The 19,955-nt window shown below is 45.4% G+C and overlaps 1 protein-coding gene across 1 annotated transcript in view; it reads left to right on the forward strand.

The window, feature by feature from the left end:
• HCRTR2 (hypocretin receptor 2) overlaps positions 1-19,955 on the forward strand; it is a 166,247-nt gene that overhangs the window by 90,657 nt on the left and 55,635 nt on the right. The window contains exon 4 of the mRNA XM_056565749.1: positions 3,043-3,158. Coding sequence (XP_056421724.1) covers positions 3,043-3,158 — 116 coding nt within the window. The remainder of the gene's footprint in view (positions 1-3,042; positions 3,159-19,955) is intronic.

A 19,955-nucleotide genomic window follows, 5' to 3' on the forward strand; every position in this document is an offset into this window, starting at 1 on the left:
TCCTGGTTGGTGATAGAAACCAGGACCCACTGGTTATGAAGCGCGCTCAGCTCCTGAGTGTGCTTAATATAAATGGATGTAAATATGTGTTGTTAAAAATGACCCATTGTCTAATTTAAGCTTTTATGTTAAAATATTTTTAAAGAATTTTTGTTGTTTATTTTTTCTCCCTATTTTAAAATAAACATTAAATATACCTGTTTTCCTTCTGGCCTTTAGGCCTAAAACTAAGTTGAGACTTCTTGTTCTGTACAGATCTGGTCCAGGAGTCCTGTTGTAAAGCATATAACTAAATGTTGTAAAAAAAAAAAAAAAAACTGCTCAGGCAGGATGGTTGTCCCCATTATAACGTACAAAAAAAAAAACTATTGATTAAAAAAGAACAAGTTTCAGTGTCTGACTCTAATAAGGAAAGAAAAATATAGGTGATACATAATTGAGATAATTGTATTTACAAGAGGTATCATGTTACAATATGTTATACATTTCCCCACTTTTTAGGTTTTGCTGAGAATTTACCCTTTTGTGTACACAATATTTTATTTGAGCAAGTTCAAAGGGCAAAAACCAAGAAAATAATGCAATGTAGCAAGTCTTAGATCGCATTGAGAATCACTATGGACAGGAGCTATGTGTTCATGTGGCTATCCCTTAGACTTAATAATATGACATGGTGCTGTTTGGGAATGATGCTGCTCAAAAGAAATCATTTGTGATCGCTTCAGGTATTTTTGGATGAGGTATATGATTTCTTAGAACCTTCATACATAATATATATACAAGCAATGTGTGCAGCTCACAACCAGAGATCCAAGGTCTAAGTGGTTAATAGCTGATCCCTACTGGCCAAAAAAAGAGGGGTATATAACAGAAATTATTAACCACACCTCAAAGATCTCACCATACTAGATGGTATACAGTGATATTGATGAAGACAGAATTGTTTGAAAAAATGAAGAATTTTATTACAGTGTGATTACATATAAAATAATAATAAATGCATTCATAAAACATACATAAAAAACAATAAAAGCACCAATATTAATTTCTATCAATATAGATTTCTACCACTGGGCCCTAGTGGTAGATAGTAGGATACATATCTATCTATCTATCTATCTATCTATATGTATATATATATATATATATATATATATATATATCTCCCCCTGGTTTTCCATCTGAGGATTTTGGACTGAGTAAGACTTACCAGGGCTGTCTCATATTGCCTCCATTCTCTGTTATAGCATCAGAAGCTCTGGCATATTACCTTGAGGATGTAAATTTATACATGGGTATCAAGGTGCTACTACATCAAGTGCACCTCCACCACATTTTTTTGTAGCTATTGTATAGTTTTTAGGAAAACTGCATTAACTCAGTGACCCAGATTTATCAAACTGCGTGAGAGAAAAAATTGAGTAATTTTCCCACAGCAACCAATCACAGCTCAGCCAACAAGCTCTGGTAAAGTGAAACCTGAGATGTGATTGGTTGTTGTGGGAAAATCCCTCTATTTTTTCTCTCACACAGTTTAATAAATCTTGGCCATTGTTACCAGATAGAGACTTCCACTACATTAAAGTCAACTCCAGCATGCAGTTGACAACATGTGGGCTAAGGCTATACAAATACTTTTCATTCAGAAAATCTCTCCTTTTAACTATTAGGCTGGGTTCACACATAGTTTTTCTGTCAGGATTTTGTTTAGTATTTTTTAGTCCCCAAACAAGAAAAGTGGCTATATATGATATACTGTAACTATGGCCACGCAATCATCAACACCAAAAATAAGGCCACAGAATGGAATAATGCATCAGAAAATTGCACGTTTTTGCCCTTCACTTCCTCAGTTGGCGTGTGATGAAGGGAAAGGGGAAAACGTGTGTTTGGGGCCGGAGGTGAGGTATCTCGCGGCAGAGTGCACAGTCTATTGTATGTCATTCCTTTATTCATGCACTTTCATATTACTCCATTGGTAGTAGTGTACTTTATTCAGTACCTCTAGTTATTGCTAGTATGCATTTGTAATGATATGTACATCTCTACCTTCTATTCTTACCTCTGACCTCTGACTATTATGTGACTACCTGTATGAGATTACCCCTCCACTTTTCTGTTTGTTTTTCTGCTTTGCCATTTGTGTAAATTATTGTATTTTAACATTGTGTGTATTTTTATATGTTCAATAAAGATAATGTGATTTTCTGATGCATTATTCCATTCTGTGGCCTTATTTTTTGTATTTTTATAGCCAAAACCAGGAGTGGAACTAACATAGAGAAAAATAGTTTCACTTTTTTGGGTTTTGGATCCTCTCCTGGTTATGGCTAAAAATACTGAACAAAATACTAACATAAATACTATGTGTGAACCCAGCCTCATCTCCACTGATTGTCCCCTGATTACCTCTCTCACCTTGCTGCCATCTGCTGTAGGGTCAGAAGCATGTCAATTGCTTCTATGCTTATGTATCTGAGAGCTCTCATGCTAAAACATTATGCCTGCAACTGTCAGACATGATGAATGTGCTGAGATAAGCCAAGCAGAGAAAGCAGAGAGCCTGATGTGTACTCACCTAAGAAGCTCCCGGCCATTCAAGAAGTGGTATCACCACTGCTTTTAAAGCAGAGCTGGTGGACGGGAACCATGACTACCAGCTGTGAACAAGAGGGGAGACAAAAGAACCAGGCAAGTTTGCTAAATTAAGTTCCAAACCTGTTTATGCTACCATGCTCTACACGTAGAGATATAATTAAGAAAATTGGCCCTCCCATTTAAGCTATTGCCGCTGTCCAAAGGGACACAAAGACACAAAGACTTGCACTACTGGGGACTGAAACTGTCACTTATAAGATAAAATGTGAGAATCTTGCTAGAAAAATCTATGTGTAGCCTGAGTCTTATTGTATGTTTTCTTTGTCAAGATGTGCAATTCATAATTACATTATTTTGATACCAAATGTCAGATATGTTTGATTACTGCATTTATTTATTGCATTTACACCTATTTAACAAAAATATTTTCTGTTCTAAATGTAGGACAAATGTACTCTAAAGTGTACCATATCTGCTTCTTCTTTATAACATATATGGTCCCACTGTGCCTGATGATTCTCGCATATCTTCAAATTTTTCGAAAGCTCTGGTGTCGTCAGGTGAGTTCTCGAGTCTGTGTTTATTTGTCTGTAAAATAATGCAAGCTGAGAAATGATGATGTTAAAGGGGTACTCCGATGATTTATTTTTTTTAAATCAACTGGTGCCAGGACTTTAAACAGATTTGTAAATTACTTTAATTAAAAAATCTTAATCCTTCCAGCACTTATCAGCTGCTGTATGCTCCAAAGGAAGTTCTTTTCTTTTTAAATTTTATTTTCTGTCTGTCCACAGTGCTCTCTGCTGACACCACGGTCTGTCTCAGGAACTGTCAAGAGCAGGAGCAAATTCCCATAGCAAACCTCTCCTGCTCTGGACAGTTCCTGAGACAGACGGAGGTGTTTTTTTTTTTTTTTTTTTTTTTTAGGGGGGGGGGGGGGGGGGTATCACATTTTATTATAACTTTTGTAAACTTTTTACTAGTTCCACAAAAGGACTTTTACAGCTATCAGATTGCTGTAGTGCAATGTATTTTGCCGGCCAGCATTACACTAACAGGCAATGTACCTGGTCATGCTGCATTTTTTTTTCATATTCAATGTGGATTTACACGTGGCAAAATTCTATGCCACAGAAAAATCATCAGCTAAATCCATATCTTACAGGCAGATATTTGTGCGGCTGTATATGCAGATGTGCAGTAGATGATGCAAATTGGTGAAGGGTAATGTCAGCAGCAATTTTGCAGTGTAAATGCATACATTTGACCATGCAATAAGTAGAAGCAATTGATTTGGTTTTATTAACAATGTATGTTGTATCTAGGGTTGAGGGTATCGAATCTGATGAATTCCGAATTCATTACGAATTTCAGGAAAATGCATCCTATGAGCAGCCAGACACCCCTGTGATGTCACCAGGGCCGCCATCAGGGGGGTACAGCCGGTACCCCAGTAAGGGACCCGGGCACCCAGGAGGGCCCGGGGCCTTAGGGCTGCTACATGCTGGGACCGGTGCTGGCACGGTCCCTGCATGTGTATAACCGAACCATTTACCTGCGGGCCCCATCGCATAACCCTGCGACTGAGCCAACAGGTGAAGGGGGAGGGGGCATTCACGGATTCGGGACACCTATCCCGAATCCCTGAGCAACCACAGCCAACACTGAGTGCACCTTTAAGACGCACACAGTATTGAGCGTGCGCTCGGCTGAGGTGGCTGACGTGACAGGAAGGAGCCGCCGGCTCCAAACGTGCCCAGGGTAGACCACTTGATTTGCGGCAGCCTACCTTCCCAGGAGGTAGTGGAACAAGGGTTTCTGGAGCCGGCGGCAGTAGCAGCGAATCAGTGCGGACTGTTGGTGGGAAAATCAGCTACTCGGCGGTGTGGCAGTTTTTCATAAAGCATCTGGAGGATGTTAATCTGTCCACATGCAAGATGTGTCAGCAGAAGGTGAAGCATGGCCAGGGTCCCAATGTTGCACCATGGCCCTGCGTCAACATATGCAGCATCACCATAAAACGGCCTGGGACAACCGTGGCTCCGATGTGGTGGTCCAGCCTGCTGCATCAACCAGTGGCACGTGGCTCCCTTTTTTAGCCAGCAAAAGCTCCACCACCTCAGCTGAAGGGAACTGTGTATCATACCCATCTTCTGTCACTCCAGATGCTCCTGCTCATACTACTTTGAGTCAGTCATTCCGCCAGCAATCCATCGGCAAAGCCATGTCCAAGAGACAACAGTATGCACCCACACATCCAATGGCGCAGAAGCTGAATGTGCTCCTGTCCAAGTTGCTGGTGCGGCAGTCCCTCCCTTTTCAAGTGGTGGACTCTACACCTTTCAGATAACTGATGGCTTGCGTGGAGCCGAGGTGGAGAGTCTCAAGACGTCATTTATTTGCAAAGGAGGCAGTACCAGCCATAAAAAAAATTTGTGGAACAGAAGGTTCTTGAGCCTGTCGGTGTGAACCAAAATGCACGGCATTGCCGACGTGTGGAGATGTAACCATGGTCAGGGACAACATATTTCCTTTACGGCCCACGGGGTGAATGTGGTTCCTGCATAGCCACAACAGCAACTTGGACAGGTCACGCCACTTCTGCCTCCACCCTCTTAAGCTGTTGGTCCTGCAACAGTGTTCAACTCCGCCTCCTCATCCTCCACCGTGTCCTCAGCCTCCACTGCGCGGACAAGTCTCAGTGCCCCTCCAGCATATCATGTGTGCAGGGCACGGGTGGTGTCACGCTGTTCTTCACATGATTTTCCTTGGTGAACATCTTGTCTGTGCTGCAACAAGGAAGCCTGAGACATTCGCCCTGCATGGCACACATGTCCACTCTGGTTGTCAAGTGGTTCCTGAAGTGTTTCCCCCCCACCTTCAGCCATTTGTACACTGCAAAGCACACCCTCCTTGAGCTGCAGCATCTGAACGGCATCCCCCAACATAGTCTGATTTGCAACGTTTTCACACGTTGGAATTCCCCCCTCCATATGTTAGACCAACTATACGAACAAAGAAAAGCCATCAACGATTTCATGATGATCCAAATGGATAGGGGTACTCCCCTGTGTAACTTTAATGTCAACCAGTGGCAGCTTATACATGACACCTGCCATTTGCTCAGGCCCTTTGAATAAGCCACATTATTCGTCAGAATTACAGGATGAACAATGTCATTCCACTGCTTCATCTACTACAACAAGCGTTGGAAACAATGGCTGGTCAGGGCACTGGAGACATGGCGCCTAAATCTCATGGCCACATATGTTGGACCAACTATACGAACAGAGAAAAGCCAACACGAATTTCTTGATGATTCAAGTGGATAGGGGTACTTCCCTGTGTAACTTCAATGTCAACCAATGGCAGCTTATACGTGACACCTGCCATTTGCTCAGACCCTTTGAGTAAGCCACATTATTAGTCAGAATTACGGGATGAGCAACGTCATTCTACTGCTTCATCTACTACAACACATGTTGGAAACAATGGCTGGTCAGGGCACTGGAGACATGGGGGACATGTATCAAAGATTTTACCCTTGTTTTGTGTGTATTTTTTGGGCCAAAATTTTGTGCAAGCCCTTTTTTTCCCCCGCATTTTTTTGCACACTTTTTTGTAGAGCATGTCCTCCAGATGTGGCTGAATCGGGGTACCTTGAAGTGACATCTATAGTACGCATGGATTTATTAACTTAGCTTCTGCACATAATTTAGAATTCGGAAAAGGGGTAAAATGCTTCTACCATACACAAATAATGATACATGTCCCCCATGGAGCCTACATCTCATGGCCACATGAGCCCTGTGGGGGCTGAACTGGAGGAGGAGGAGCAGGTGGAGGGGCACAGTGGAGCATAGTTTAGGTTTTGCGAGAGGAGCAGTTTTTCTAGTCATCTGACAGTAGAGGAGGAGCAGGAGCAGCCAGAGGAGCAAGAGGTTTATGAGGAAGCCGAGACAGAGGACCCGACACACAGTGGTAGTATGCAGTGGAGATGGAGGCAGGGAGTCCCTCCGAGTTACTTACACAAATGGCATGATGCATGCTCACTTGCTTGCATAGTAAGCGCCGAATTGTCACCATTCGGCAGCGGGATGACTTCTGGCTCTCCATCTTATTAGACCCTTGCTACAGGCACAAAATGGGGACCTTTTTTACACCCCCTGAGAGAGAGTACAAATTGACCTACTACAGAGACATCCTACATAGTCAGTTGGCCGGTGCCTATCTACGCAGGTCTGACTCGGTGCCCTCTGGGATCAACTTCCACTGCCATGGCTGCTGGGGAAGGATGGCAGGAGCAGTACCAGCTCCATCAGCAGCCTGAGTCTACAGTCACTGATGAGTAGCTTTCTTCACCCGCATTCTTCACTCATCAGCAGCAGGTGGTGGCATACCTTGACATGACATTGCAAACACACCTTGAAGATCTGCTGGACTTCTGGGCAGCCAAACTTGATTTGTGGCCTCAACTAGCAGAGTTTGCCCTGGAAAAGCTGTCCTGTTTGGCCAGTAGTGTGCAATCAAAGCGGGGGGGTTGAGTGCAGCGGGGGCCATTGTAACCCCAAGGAGAACTCATCTGTTCACGAAAAATGTGGACTGACAAAAGGAAATGTGTGCAATAAACACCATGTGCCACCTACACCACCAGGTATTGATGTGATGCAAAGACCTCTAAAAGGTGGAAGGGAACAACATATGGTCCATTGTAACCGGTGGGGGTAAAAACTTCCCCTGTAAGGCCATACTCTGGCATTATTAATTCCCTTCTTGGCAACTGTTACTCGCCCTAAAAACGACGGCCCCACACAGGAACCTCTCCCTATTTCCCCCTACAAACACTGCCATTGTCTGGGTTTTTAGGTGGAAATAGAGAGAGTTTCCTGTGTGGGGCTGCCCTTTTTAGGGTAACACTTGCCAAGAAGGGAATTAATAGGGCAAGAGTAGGGCCTTACAATGGACAATACGTTGTTCCCTTCCACCTTTTTGAGGAAAGTGTTACTCATCTTAAAAAGGGTGGCCCCACACAGGAACCAATCCCTATTTCCACCTAAAATTGCTGGGAAATGGCAGTCTTTGTAGGTGGAAATAGGGAGAGGTTTCTGTGTGGGGCCACTCTTTTTAGGGCGAGTAACACTTGCCAAGAAGGGAATTAATAATGCGGGGGTGGGGCCTTACAGGGGATGTTTTGACCCCCACCAGTTCCAATGGACCATACGTTGTTCCCTTCCACCTTTTAGAAGTCTTTGCATCACATTAATACTTGGTGGTGTAGGTTGGCACATGGTGATTTTTGCACACCTTTCCTTTTGTTTGATTAAAAAACAAAATTTGGGTCCATATATTTTATCCTTAGCATGTTATTAAAAGCTAAGTTTTACGTTATGCATATCCTCAATACTTTCTTGTGCACACATAACATTTTTACAAAAGTGACCCTTTTCTTCTGCCTACCTGCCTCAGCTACTGTTCTGACCTTCAACCAGCCTGATGCCACACATCTGATGCCAAGTTCTCCTTTTTTCACCCACCTTCCTCACCGGGTACTGCTATTGCCACCCACTGCACCACTCTGTCACCGGGTCACTTTCAGGACTCCTGATGCTGCCACCTCCAGGCTGTCTCATTCTGCCACCATATGTTCTCCTCGTGCTGATGCCAGCTCCAGGCTGTCTTATTCAGCCACCAAATGTTCTCCTCATGCTAATGCCAGCTCTAAGCTGTCTCATACTGCCACCAGATGTTCTCCTCATGCTGCTGCCACCTCCAGGCTGTAAAACTAAAATGAAAAAAATAGAAAAAAAGCGCTCCACTGTGAAGGACAGTATACAATGAGGTGAGCCCCTAACAATAGAGCAACTCACCAAATAGTGTTGTGCTAGGGGAGAGGCACAACACTCTTCAGAGCATGTAATGAAAAATCCTTTCGGAAGGTTGTGGTGGAGATCCCGCCCGGACATCCACACAGGACTGCAGCTTATCCCGCCCTCGACAAAGCATAGGGCATAAGCATAGATCTCCTCATACTGCTGCAAACTCCAGGCTTTGTCATTCAGCCACTATATGCTGCCGCCAACTCCAAGCTGTGTCATTCTGCCACTATATGGTCTCCTCATGCTTCCGCCACCTTCATGCTGTGTCATTCAGCCACTATGTGGTCTACTCATGCTAATGCCAGCTCCAGGCTGTGTCATTCAGCCACTTTATGTTCACCTCATGCTGCCCAAACTCGAAGCTGTGTCATTCAGCCACTAAATGCTGCAGCCAACTCCAGGTTGTGTTGTTCAGCCACTATGCGGTCTCTTCATGCTGTGCCAACTCCAGGCTGTATCATTCAGCCACTATATGGTCTCCTCATGCTGCCGCCACCTCCACGCTATGTCATTCAGCCACTATATGGTCTCCTTGTACTGATGCCACCTCCAGGCTCTGTCATTGTGCCACTCTGCGATAGTGATTCTAATAGTGACACCTCTGATCTGCATGTCATGCTGAATAACAGTATTATTTCACTAACCCAGCACACACCCTATGCATGTTACAGCAAGGCAAAGTGTTCTACACCCCTATTGAGGCTCTCTGTAGGACAGAAATGGCTGTTTTTAATAGTGATTCACCACAAATAAATTAGTATCAAGACAATTTTTTTAGGAAAATTTGGCGAATCGGCCAAATAAAATTTTTCAAAAATTCGCTCATCTCTATTTGTATCTATAATAGACAGTAAATATGAAAATGAGATGTAAGGAAATTTCAAAATATTACTTTAGAAAGACTTTATATTGCCCCATAGTCTCCTCTTTATACCAATGAAGTGGATGATAGCTATGAAATTAGGATGATAATAAAGAGAATGCAGTATTAGTAAATAATGATATTAGCGTAATTTACACAGAATATGCCACATAATATATAGTCTAAACTTCACTCTAAAAATCTAAAACTATTTAAAAGGACATGTAGCCACCCCAAATTAATTGAGATCTGACTGTCAATAGCTTAATGTTTCACACATCTTTTTCATGGTTTCTTAACCCCTTAAGGACGCAGGGTTTTTCCATTTTCATTTTTTCTTCATCACTTCCTAAAAATCATAACACTTTCATTTTTGCACCTAAACTTCCATATTAAGGCTTATTTTTTGTGCCACAAATTCTACTTTGCAGTGACATTAGTTATTTTACCAAAATATCCACGGTGAAGCGGAAAAAAATTCATTGTGCGACAAAATTTAAGAAAAAATTCCATTTTGTTAATTTTGGGGGCTTCCGTTTCTACACAGTGCATTTTTCGGCAAAAATTATATCTTATCTTTATTCTGTAGGTCCATACAGTTAAAATGATACCCTTGGTTTGATTTTGTATTACTGAAAAAGTCATGACTACATGCAAAATTGTCATCTTCTGACCCCTATTACTTTTTTTTTTGCGTACGAGCCAGTATGAGGGCTCATTTTTTGCAACGTGATCTGATGTTTTTATTGGTACCATTATTGGTACCATTTATATTGATAGGACTTTTTGATCGCTTTTTATAAATTTTTTCATGATATAAAAAGTGACCAAACATACGCTATTTTGGATTTTGGAATTTTATTGCACATACGCCATTGACCGTGCGCTTTAATTAATTATATATTTTTATAGTTCGGACATTTATGCATGCGGCAATACCACATATGTTTATTTTTATTTACACAGTTTTTAATGGGAAAAGGAGGGTGATTTTTACTTTAATTAGGGAAGTGGTTAAATGATCTTTTTTTTGCAGTGTTATAGCCCCGCCTAGTGGCTATTACACTGCACACACTGATCTTCAACACAGATCATTGCCGCGCATTGACACAGCAAAGATCAGTGTTATCGGCAGTCCAGTGCTCAAGTCTGGATTTCAAGCTTGGAGAAATCAATCGGCAATTGGACCTGACCGAGACAGGTGAGGGGACCTCTGCTCGCGTTCTAGCTGATCGGGACAACGCGATTTCACAACGATGGTCCCAATCAGCCCGACTGAGCATGGAAGCTTTCACTTTCATTTTAGAAGCAGCAATCAACTTTGAATGCCGTGTCTAAAGTGTTAATAGCACGTGGCACAACGATTGGTGCTGCACGCTATTAGCCCAGGGTCCTGGCTTTCATTAGCCGCTGGGACCGACCCAGTATGACGCAGGGTCACAGCGTGACCCCACGTTATATACCGGGATCGGGCGCAGGGCGTACAGGTACGCCCTGCGTCCTGAGATAGGAGGGTTTATAGTTTGTCTAACAAATCAGAGAATCATTCAGATGGTCGTGAACTTAATTATAACAATGGGTGTAAATATCAGGTGGGTTCAAGTGGGGTCATACAGTCAGGGGTAGGAATGTTGTACATTAAGGTGATGTATTGCTAATACACACCCTTTGACTGTATAATCCCGCCTATCACCAGTCACTTCCATTAAGAAAATTAGTCCATAGTCCTGAATTGTCAGACAAATTATAAAACCTAATATCTCAGGAATGGAAGGACGTATCAAGAAACTGTAAAAGCGTGTGTGAACGGGACATTCTGGGGTATTCAATTATAATGTAATCTAATTTTTTTGGATTGGTCACAGCTCCTCATTCATTTTTACTATGGCACATGTGGCAGATTTGGAAGATTTGGTGCATATTTACTGTGGGTTTTCCGCTACAGATTTTGATATAGAATATGAAATGTTAGAAACTATTTGTTGTTATAGTGCTCATAGTTCCAGAGCACTGTACATATGATAAAGGTTAAATTCATAGCATGAGTAAATGACAAACTGGTATAGAGCCTACAGCTCTGGAGGCTCGTGATGTCACGACCACACACCTTAAATGTAAGTCTATCGGAGGGGGCTTGATGGCCATCACACCCCCTCCTATAGACTTGCATTGAGGGGGAATGGCAGAGATGTTCAAAGCCTCCGCCAAGCATCGCCAGTCATCCGACAAGGAGCGAAGTTCGCTCCGTGCACCGGATGTCTGGGGTGCAGCAGCCGAGATCACGGGGGTCCCCAGTAGTGGGACCCCAACGATCAGACATCTTATCCTCTATCCTTTGGATAGGGGATAAGATTCTAGGGGCGGAATTCCCCTTTAAAGGGGTACTCCAGTAAAAAACTTTTTTTTTTTTTTTTTTTTAAATCAACTGGTGCCAGAAAGTTAAGCAGATTTGTAAATTATTTCCATTAAAAAATCGTAATCCTTTCAGTACTTATCAGCTGCTGAATACTACAGAGGAAATTATTTTCTTTTTGGAACACAGTGCTCTCTGCTGACATCATGAGTGTCACGATGCCGGCTGGCAGGTAGTGGATCCTCTGTGCCAGAGAGGGATTGGCGTGGACCGTGCTAGTGGATCGGTTCTAAGTCACTACTGGTTTTCACCAGAGCCCGCCGCAAAGCGGGATGGTCTTGCTGCGGCGGTAGTGACCAGGTCGTATCCACTAGCAACGGCTCAACCTCTCTGGCTGCTGAAGATAGGCGCGGTACAAGGGAGTAGACAGAAGCAAGGTCGGACGTAGCAGAAGGTCGGGGCAGGCAGCAAGGATCGTAGTCAGGGGCAACGGCAGGAGGTCTGGAACACAGGCTAGGAACATACAAGGAACGCTTTCACTGGCACAATGGCAACAAGATCCGGCAGGGAAGTGCAGGGGAAGTGAGGTGATATAGGGAAGTGCACAGGTGAAGACACTAATTGGAATCACTGCGCCAATCAGCGGCGCAGTGGCCCTTTAAATCGCAAAGACCCGGCGCGCGCGCGCCCTAGGGAGCGGGGCCGCGCGCGCCGGGACAGGACCGAGGGAGAGCGAGTCAGGTACGGGAGCCGGGGTGCGCATCGCGAGCGGGCGCTACCCGCATCGCGAATCGCATCCCGGCTGGCAGCAGAATCGCAGCGCCCCGGGTCAGTGGATCTGACCGGAGCGCTGCAGCGGAGAGAGTGTAGCGAGCGCTCCGGGGAGGAGCGGGGACCCGGAGCGCTCGGCGTAACAGTACCCCCCCCTTGGGTCTCCCCCTCTTTTTAGGGCCTGAGAACCTGAGGAGCAGACTTTTATCTAGGATGTTGTCCTCAGGTTCCCAGGATCTCTCTTCAGGACCACAACCCTCCCAGTCCACTAAAAAAAAAGTTTTCCCTCTGACCTTTTTAGAGGCTAAGATCTCTTTGACAGAGAAGATGTCCGAGGAGCCGGAAACAGGAGTGGGAGGAACAGATTTGGGAGAAAAACGGTTGAGGATGAGTGGTTTAAGAAGAGAGACGTGAAAGGCATTAGGGATACGAAGAGAAGGAGGAAGAAGAAGTTTGTAAGAGACAGGATTAATTTGACACAAAATTTTGAAAGGACCAAGATAGCGTGGTCCCAACTTGTAGCTAGGGACACGGAAGCGGACATATTTAGCGGAGAGCCATACCTTGTCTCCAGGGGAAAAAACGGGAGTAGCTCTTCTTTTCTTATCCGCGAACCTCTTCATGCGTGAAGAAGCCTGTAAGAGAGAATTTTGGGTCTCTCTCCATATAATGGAAAGGTCACGAGAAATTTCATCCACAGCGGGCAGACCAGAGGGCAAGGGGGTAGGGAGGGGGGGAAGAGGGTGACGGCCGTACACCACGAAAAATGGGGATTTGGAGGAAGATTCAGAGACTCTGAAGTTATACGAGAATTCGGCCCATGGAAGGAGATCTGCCCAGTCATCCTGGCGGGAGGAAACAAAATGTCGCAAATAATCACCCAAGACTTGGTTAATTCTTTCTACTTGTCCATTGGACTGGGGATGATATGCAGAAGAAAAATTTAATTTAATCTTGAGTTGTTTACAGAGAGCCCTCCAGAATTTAGACACGAATTGGACGCCTCTATCCGAGACGATCTGCGTAGGCAACCCGTGAAGACGAAAAATGTGTACAAAAAATTGTTTAGCCAACTGAGGCGCTGAAGGAAGACCAGGAAGAGGGATGAAATGTGCCATTTTGGAGAATCGATCAACGACCACCCAAATAACAGTGTTGCCACGGGAAGGGGGTAAATCAGTAATAAAATCCATACCAATCAGAGACCAAGGCTGTTCGGGGACAGGCAGGGGATGAAGAAAACCAGCGGGCTTCTGGCGAGGAGTCTTATCCCGGGCACAGATAGTGCAGGCTCGCACAAAGTCCACAACATCCGTCTCCAGAGTCGGCCACCAATAGAAGCGGGAGATGAGTTGCACAGATTTCTTGATGCCCCCATGACCAGCGAGATGGGAGGAGTGACCCCATTTGAGGATTCCGAGGCGTTGGCGTGGAGAAACAAAGGTCTTTCCTGGAGGAGTTTGCCTGATGGAGGCTGGAGAAGTGGAGATCAGGCAGTCAGGTGGAATGATGTGTTGCGGAGAGAGTTCAACTTCTGAGGCATCCGAGGAACGAGAGAGAGCATCGGCCCTAATGTTCTTATCGGCAGGACGAAAGTGAATCTCAAAATTAAATCGGGCAAAGAACAGAGACCACCGGGCCTGGCGAGGATTCAGCCGTTGGGCAGACTGGAGGTAGGAGAGGTTCTTGTGGTCGGTGTAAATAATAACTGGAAATCTTGATCCCTCCAGCAGATGCCTCCATTCCTCAAGTGCTAATTTAATGGCTAGAAGCTCTCGATCCCCGATGGAGTAGTTCCTCTCCGCCGGAGAGAAGGTCCTAGAAAAAAAACCACAAGTGACAGCATGCCCGGAAGAATTTTTTTGTAAAAGAACAGCTCCAGCTCCCACTGAGGAGGCATCAACCTCCAATAGGAAGGGTTTGGAAGGGTCAGGTCTGGAGAGCACGGGAGCCGAAGAAAAGGCAGACTTGAGTCGTTTAAAGGCGTCTTCCGCTTGAGGAGGCCACGACTTGGGATCGGCATTTTTTTTGGTTAAAGCCACGATAGGAGCCACAACGGTAGAAAAATGTGGAATAAATTGCCTGTAATAATTGGCGAACCCCAAAAAGCGTTGGATAGCACGGAGTCCGGAGGGGCGTGGCCAATCTAAGACGGCAGAGAGTTTGTCTGGATCCATTTGTAGTCCCTGGCCAGAGACCAAATATCCTAGAAAAGGAAGAGATTGGCATTCAAACAGACATTTCTCAATTTTGGCATAGAGTTGATTGTCACGAAGTCTCTGAAGAACCATACGGACATGCTGGCGGTGTTCTTCTAGATTGGCAGAAAAAATTAGGATATCGTCCAGATATACAACAACACAGGAGTATAACAGATCACGAAAAATTTCATTGACAAAGTCTTGGAAGACAGCAGGGGCGTTGCACAGGCCAAAGGGCATGACCAGATACTCAAAGTGTCCATCTCTGGTGTTAAACGCCGTTTTCCACTCATCCCCCTCTCTGATGCGGATGAGGTTATAGGCGCCTCTTAAGTCCAATTTAGTAAAGATGTGGGCACCTTGGAGGCGATCAAAGAGTTCAGAGATGAGGGGTAGGGGGTAGCGGTTCTTAACCGTGATTTTATTAAGACCGCGGTAGTCAATGCAAGGACGTAGGGAGCCATCTTTTTTGGACACAAAGAAAAATCCAGCTCCGGCAGGAGAGGAGGATTTACGGATAAAGCCCTTTTTTAAATTTTCCTGGACATACTCAGACATGGCAAGAGTCTCTGGGGCAGAGAGAGGATAAATTCTGCCCCGGGGTGGAGTAGTACCCGGGAGGAGGTCGATAGGGCAATCATAAGGCCTGTGAGGAGGTAGAGTCTCAGCTTGTTTTTTGCAGAAAACATCCGCGAAGTCCATATAGGCCTTAGGGAGACCGGTTACTGAGGGAACCACAGAGTCACGGCAAGGGTTACTGGGAACCGGTCTTAGACAGTCCTTGGAACAAGAGGGCCCCCAACTCTTGATCTCCCCAGTGGACCAATCCAGGGTTGGGGAATGAAGTTGAAGCCAGGGAAGTCCAAGGAGAATTTCCGAGGTGCAATTGGGAAGGACCAAAAGTTCAATCCTCTCGTGATGAGATCCGATGCTCATTAGAAGGGGCTCTGTGCGGAAGCGTATGGTACAGTCCAATCTTTCATTGTTTACACAATTGATGTAAAGGGGTCTGGCGAGACTGGTCACTGGGATGTTGAACTTGTTGACGAGAGAGGCCAAAATAAAATTTCCTGCAGATCCAGAGTCCAAGAAGGCCACGGTAGAGAAGGAGAAGGCAGAGGCAGACATCCGCACAGGCACAGTAAGACGTGGAGAAGCAGAGTAGACATCAAGGACTGTCTCACCTTTGTGCGGAGTCAGCGGACGTCTTTCCAGGCGGGGAGGACGGATAGGACAATCCCTCAGGAAGTGTTCGGTACTAGCACAGTACAGGCAGAGGTTCTCCATGCGGCGTCGTGTCCTCTCTTGAGGTGTCAGGCGAGACCGGTCGACCTGCATAGCCTCCACGGCGGGAGGCACAGGAACAGATTGCAGGGGACCAGAGGAGAGAGGAGCCGAGGAGAAGAAACGCCTCGTGCGAACAGAGTCCATATCTTGGCGGAGCTCCTGACGCCTTTCGGAAAAACGCATGTCAATGCGAGTGGCTAGGTGAATAAGTTCATGTAGATTAGCAGGAATTTCTCGTGCGGCCAGAACATCTTTAATGTTGCTGGATAGGCCTTTTTTAAAGGTCGCGCAGAGGGCCTCATTATTCCAGGACAATTCTGAAGCAAGAGTACGGAATTGTACGGCATACTCGCCAACGGAAGAATTACCCTGGACCAGGTTCAACAGGGCAGTCTCAGCAGAAGAGGCTCGGGCAGGTTCCTCAAAGACACTTCGGACTTCCGAGAAGAAGGAGTGTACAGAGGCAGTGACAGGGTCATTGCGGTCCCAGAGCGGTGTGGCCCATGACAGGGCTTTTCCGGACAGAAGGCTGACTACGAAAGCCACCTTAGACCTTTCAGTGGGAAACAGGTCCGACATCATCTCCAGATGCAGGGAACATTGGGAAAGAAAGCCACGGCAAAACTTAGAGTCCCCATCAAATTTATCCGGCAAGGATAGGCGTAGCCCAGGAGCGGCCACTCGCTGCGGAGGAGGTGCAGGAGCTGGCGGAGGAGATGACTGCTGAAGCTGTGGTAGTAACTGTTGTAGCATAACGGTCAGTTGAGACAGCTGTTGGCCTTGTTGCGCTATCTGTTGTGACTGCTGGGCGACCACCGTGGTGAGGTCAGCGACAACTGGCAGAGGAACTTCAGCGGGATCCATGGCCGGATCTACTGTCACGATGCCGGCTGGCAGGTAGTGGATCCTCTGTGCCAGAGAGGGATTGGCGTGGACCGTGCTAGTGGATCGGTTCTAAGTCACTACTGGTTTTCACCAGAGCCCGCCGCAAAGCGGGATGGTCTTGCTGCGGCGGTAGTGACCAGGTCGTATCCACTAGCAACGGCTCAACCTCTCTGGCTGCTGAAGATAGGCGCGGTACAAGGGAGTAGACAGAAGCAAGGTCGGACGTAGCAGAAGGTCGGGGCAGGCAGCAAGGATCGTAGTCAGGGGCAACGGCAGGAGGTCTGGAACACAGGCTAGGAACATACAAGGAACGCTTTCACTGGCACAATGGCAACAAGATCCGGCAGGGAAGTGCAGGGGAAGTGAGGTGATATAGGGAAGTGCACAGGTGAAGACACTAATTGGAATCACTGCGCCAATCAGCGGCGCAGTGGCCCTTTAAATCGCAAAGACCCGGCGCGCGCGCGCCCTAGGGAGCGGGGCCGCGCGCGCCGGGACAGGACCGAGGGAGAGCGAGTCAGGTACGGGAGCCGGGGTGCGCATCGCGAGCGGGCGCTACCCGCATCGCGAATCGCATCCCGGCTGGCAGCAGAATCGCAGCGCCCCGGGTCAGTGGATCTGACCGGAGCGCTGCAGCGGAGAGAGTGTAGCGAGCGCTCCGGGGAGGAGCGGGGACCCGGAGCGCTCGGCGTAACAATGAGCACAGTGCTCTCTGCTGACATCTCTGTCCATTTTAGGAACTGTTCAGAGCAGCATATGTTTGCTATGGGGATTTTCTCCTACTCTGGACAGTTCTTAAAATGGACAGAGATGTCAGCAGAGAGCACTGTGCTCGTGATTCATCAGAGAGCTCTGTGTTCCAAAAAGAAAATAATTTCCTCTGTAGTATTCAGCAGCTAATAAGTACTGGAAGGATTAAGATTTTTTAATAGAAGTAATTTACTAATCTGTTTAATTTACTGGCACCAGTTGATTTAAAAGAAAAAAAGTTTTCCACCGGAGTACCCCTTTAAAGAAGCAGCCTTTTACAATGCAGTCTTGTATGTCATGGTTAGCAGCTTAACCCCTTAACAACGCAGGACGTAAATGTACGTCCTGGTGATGTGGTACTTAACGCACCAGGACGTACATTTACGTCCTGAGCATAACCGCGGGCATCGGAGCGATGCCTGCATCATGCGCGGCAGGTCCCGGCTGTGGATCGCAGCCAGGGACCCGCCGGTAATGGCGGACACCCGCGATCCCGCGGATATCCACCATTAACCCCTCAGATGCCGTGATCAATACAGACCATGGCATCTGCAGCATCGCGGTCACTTAACAGGATGATCGGATCGCCCGCAGCGCTGCCACAGCGATCCGATCATCCTGCACGGCAGACGGAGGTCCCCTCACCTGGCTCTGCTGCCTTCCGGGAGTCTTCTTCTCTTATCTGCCTTCCCGCAGACCAGAGCAGAAGATGACCGATAATGCTGATCAGTGATGTGTCCTATACATAGCACTGAACAGTTAGCAATCGAATGGTTGCTATAAATAGTCCCCTATGGGGACTATAAGGCTGTAAAAATAAAAGTAAAAAAATAAAGTAAAAAAATTTTGAAAAACCCCCTCCCTTAATAAAAACTTAAATTGTCCCATTTTCCCTATTTTACCCCCCAAAAAGTGTAAAAAAAAATATTTTATATACATATATGGTATCACCGCATGCGTAAATATCAAAACTATTAAAATAACATGTAAATGATCCCGTACGGTGAACGGCGTGAATGTAAATAAAAAAGTCCAAAATAGCTGCTTTTTTAGAACATTTTATTCCAAAATTTTTTTTATAAAAAATGTAATAAAAGTTTTTTATAAGCAAATATGGTATTAATAAAAAGATCACACAGATCACGGCGCAAAAAATGAGCCCTCATACCACCGCCTATATGGAAAAATGAAAAAGTTATAGGTCTTCAAAATAGGGGGATTTTAACTGTACTAATTTGGTTCAAAAGTTTGCGATTTTTTTTAAGCACAACAGTAATAGAAAAGTGTATAATCATGGGTATCATTTTAATCATATTGACCCAGATAATAAAAAACACATGTCATTTTTATCATACATTGTACTGCGTGAAAACAAAACCTTCCAAAATTTGCAAAATTGCGGTTTTCTTTTTAATTTCCCCACACAAATAGTATTTTTTTGGTTGTGCCATACATTTTATGGTAAAGTGAGTGATGGCATTACAACGGACAACTGGTCGCGCAAAAAACAAGCCCTCATACTAGTCTCTGGATGAAAATATAAAAGAGTTATGATTTTTTGAAGGGGAGGAGGTAAAAACGAAAACGTAAAAATAAAATTGTCTTAGTCCTTAAGGTCCAAATGGGCTGAGTCCTTAAGGCATTAAAGTGAATTTGTTGGGCAATGGATAGCCAGGGAGGGGATTGGTAGAGGGGAGAGGCAGAGGAACGGCGAACATAGAAGTGAATTAGCCAGGCAGCAGAGTTGAGGATGGATTGGAGGATAGCAATAGTGTTTATGGAAGGCAACAGAGGAAATTGCTGCTGTAGTCCAAGTGGGAGATGATGAGGATGATGATGAGTACCAGCATCAAAGTTGTGCAGATGCGAGAAATATTTTTGAGGTGAAGGCAAAAGAAGGGAGTAAAGGTCTGGATATGTGGGTTAAAAGACAGCGCAGAATGGAAGAGGACTCCAAGGCCGCAGTCTTTTGGGACTAGGGAAACAGTGGAGCCTTTGGTTGTGATTAATAGATCATCAAAGAGTCAATTGGAGGAGAGATGAGAAGACAGTTCAAGGTAAGTAGGATATTCAAGAAGTTTGGAGGTAAAGTGGAAAAGTGAGGTGGAGTGGTAGCTTTTATTAGGATGGGTGTGATGGTTACATATTTAAATTATCAAGGAAAGGTGCCAGTTATTGGTGATAGGTTGAAGAGATGGGTTAAGGCTCACATTAATATTGTGGTATTGTTGGGAGAAAATGAAGTGGGATTGGATCAAGTGCACAGGTGGTGACGTGTGATGCGGAGAGTAGTCTGGAGAGTTTGTCCTCAGTAATGGAGCAAAGGTTGGTTCCATTTAAAAATATATGTTGTAAAGCAAAAATCCTCAACG

The sequence above is a fragment of the Hyla sarda genome, chromosome 3 (assembly GCF_029499605.1).
Source record: "Hyla sarda isolate aHylSar1 chromosome 3, aHylSar1.hap1, whole genome shotgun sequence".
In the NCBI taxonomy this organism is placed as follows: domain Eukaryota; kingdom Metazoa; phylum Chordata; class Amphibia; order Anura; family Hylidae; genus Hyla; species Hyla sarda.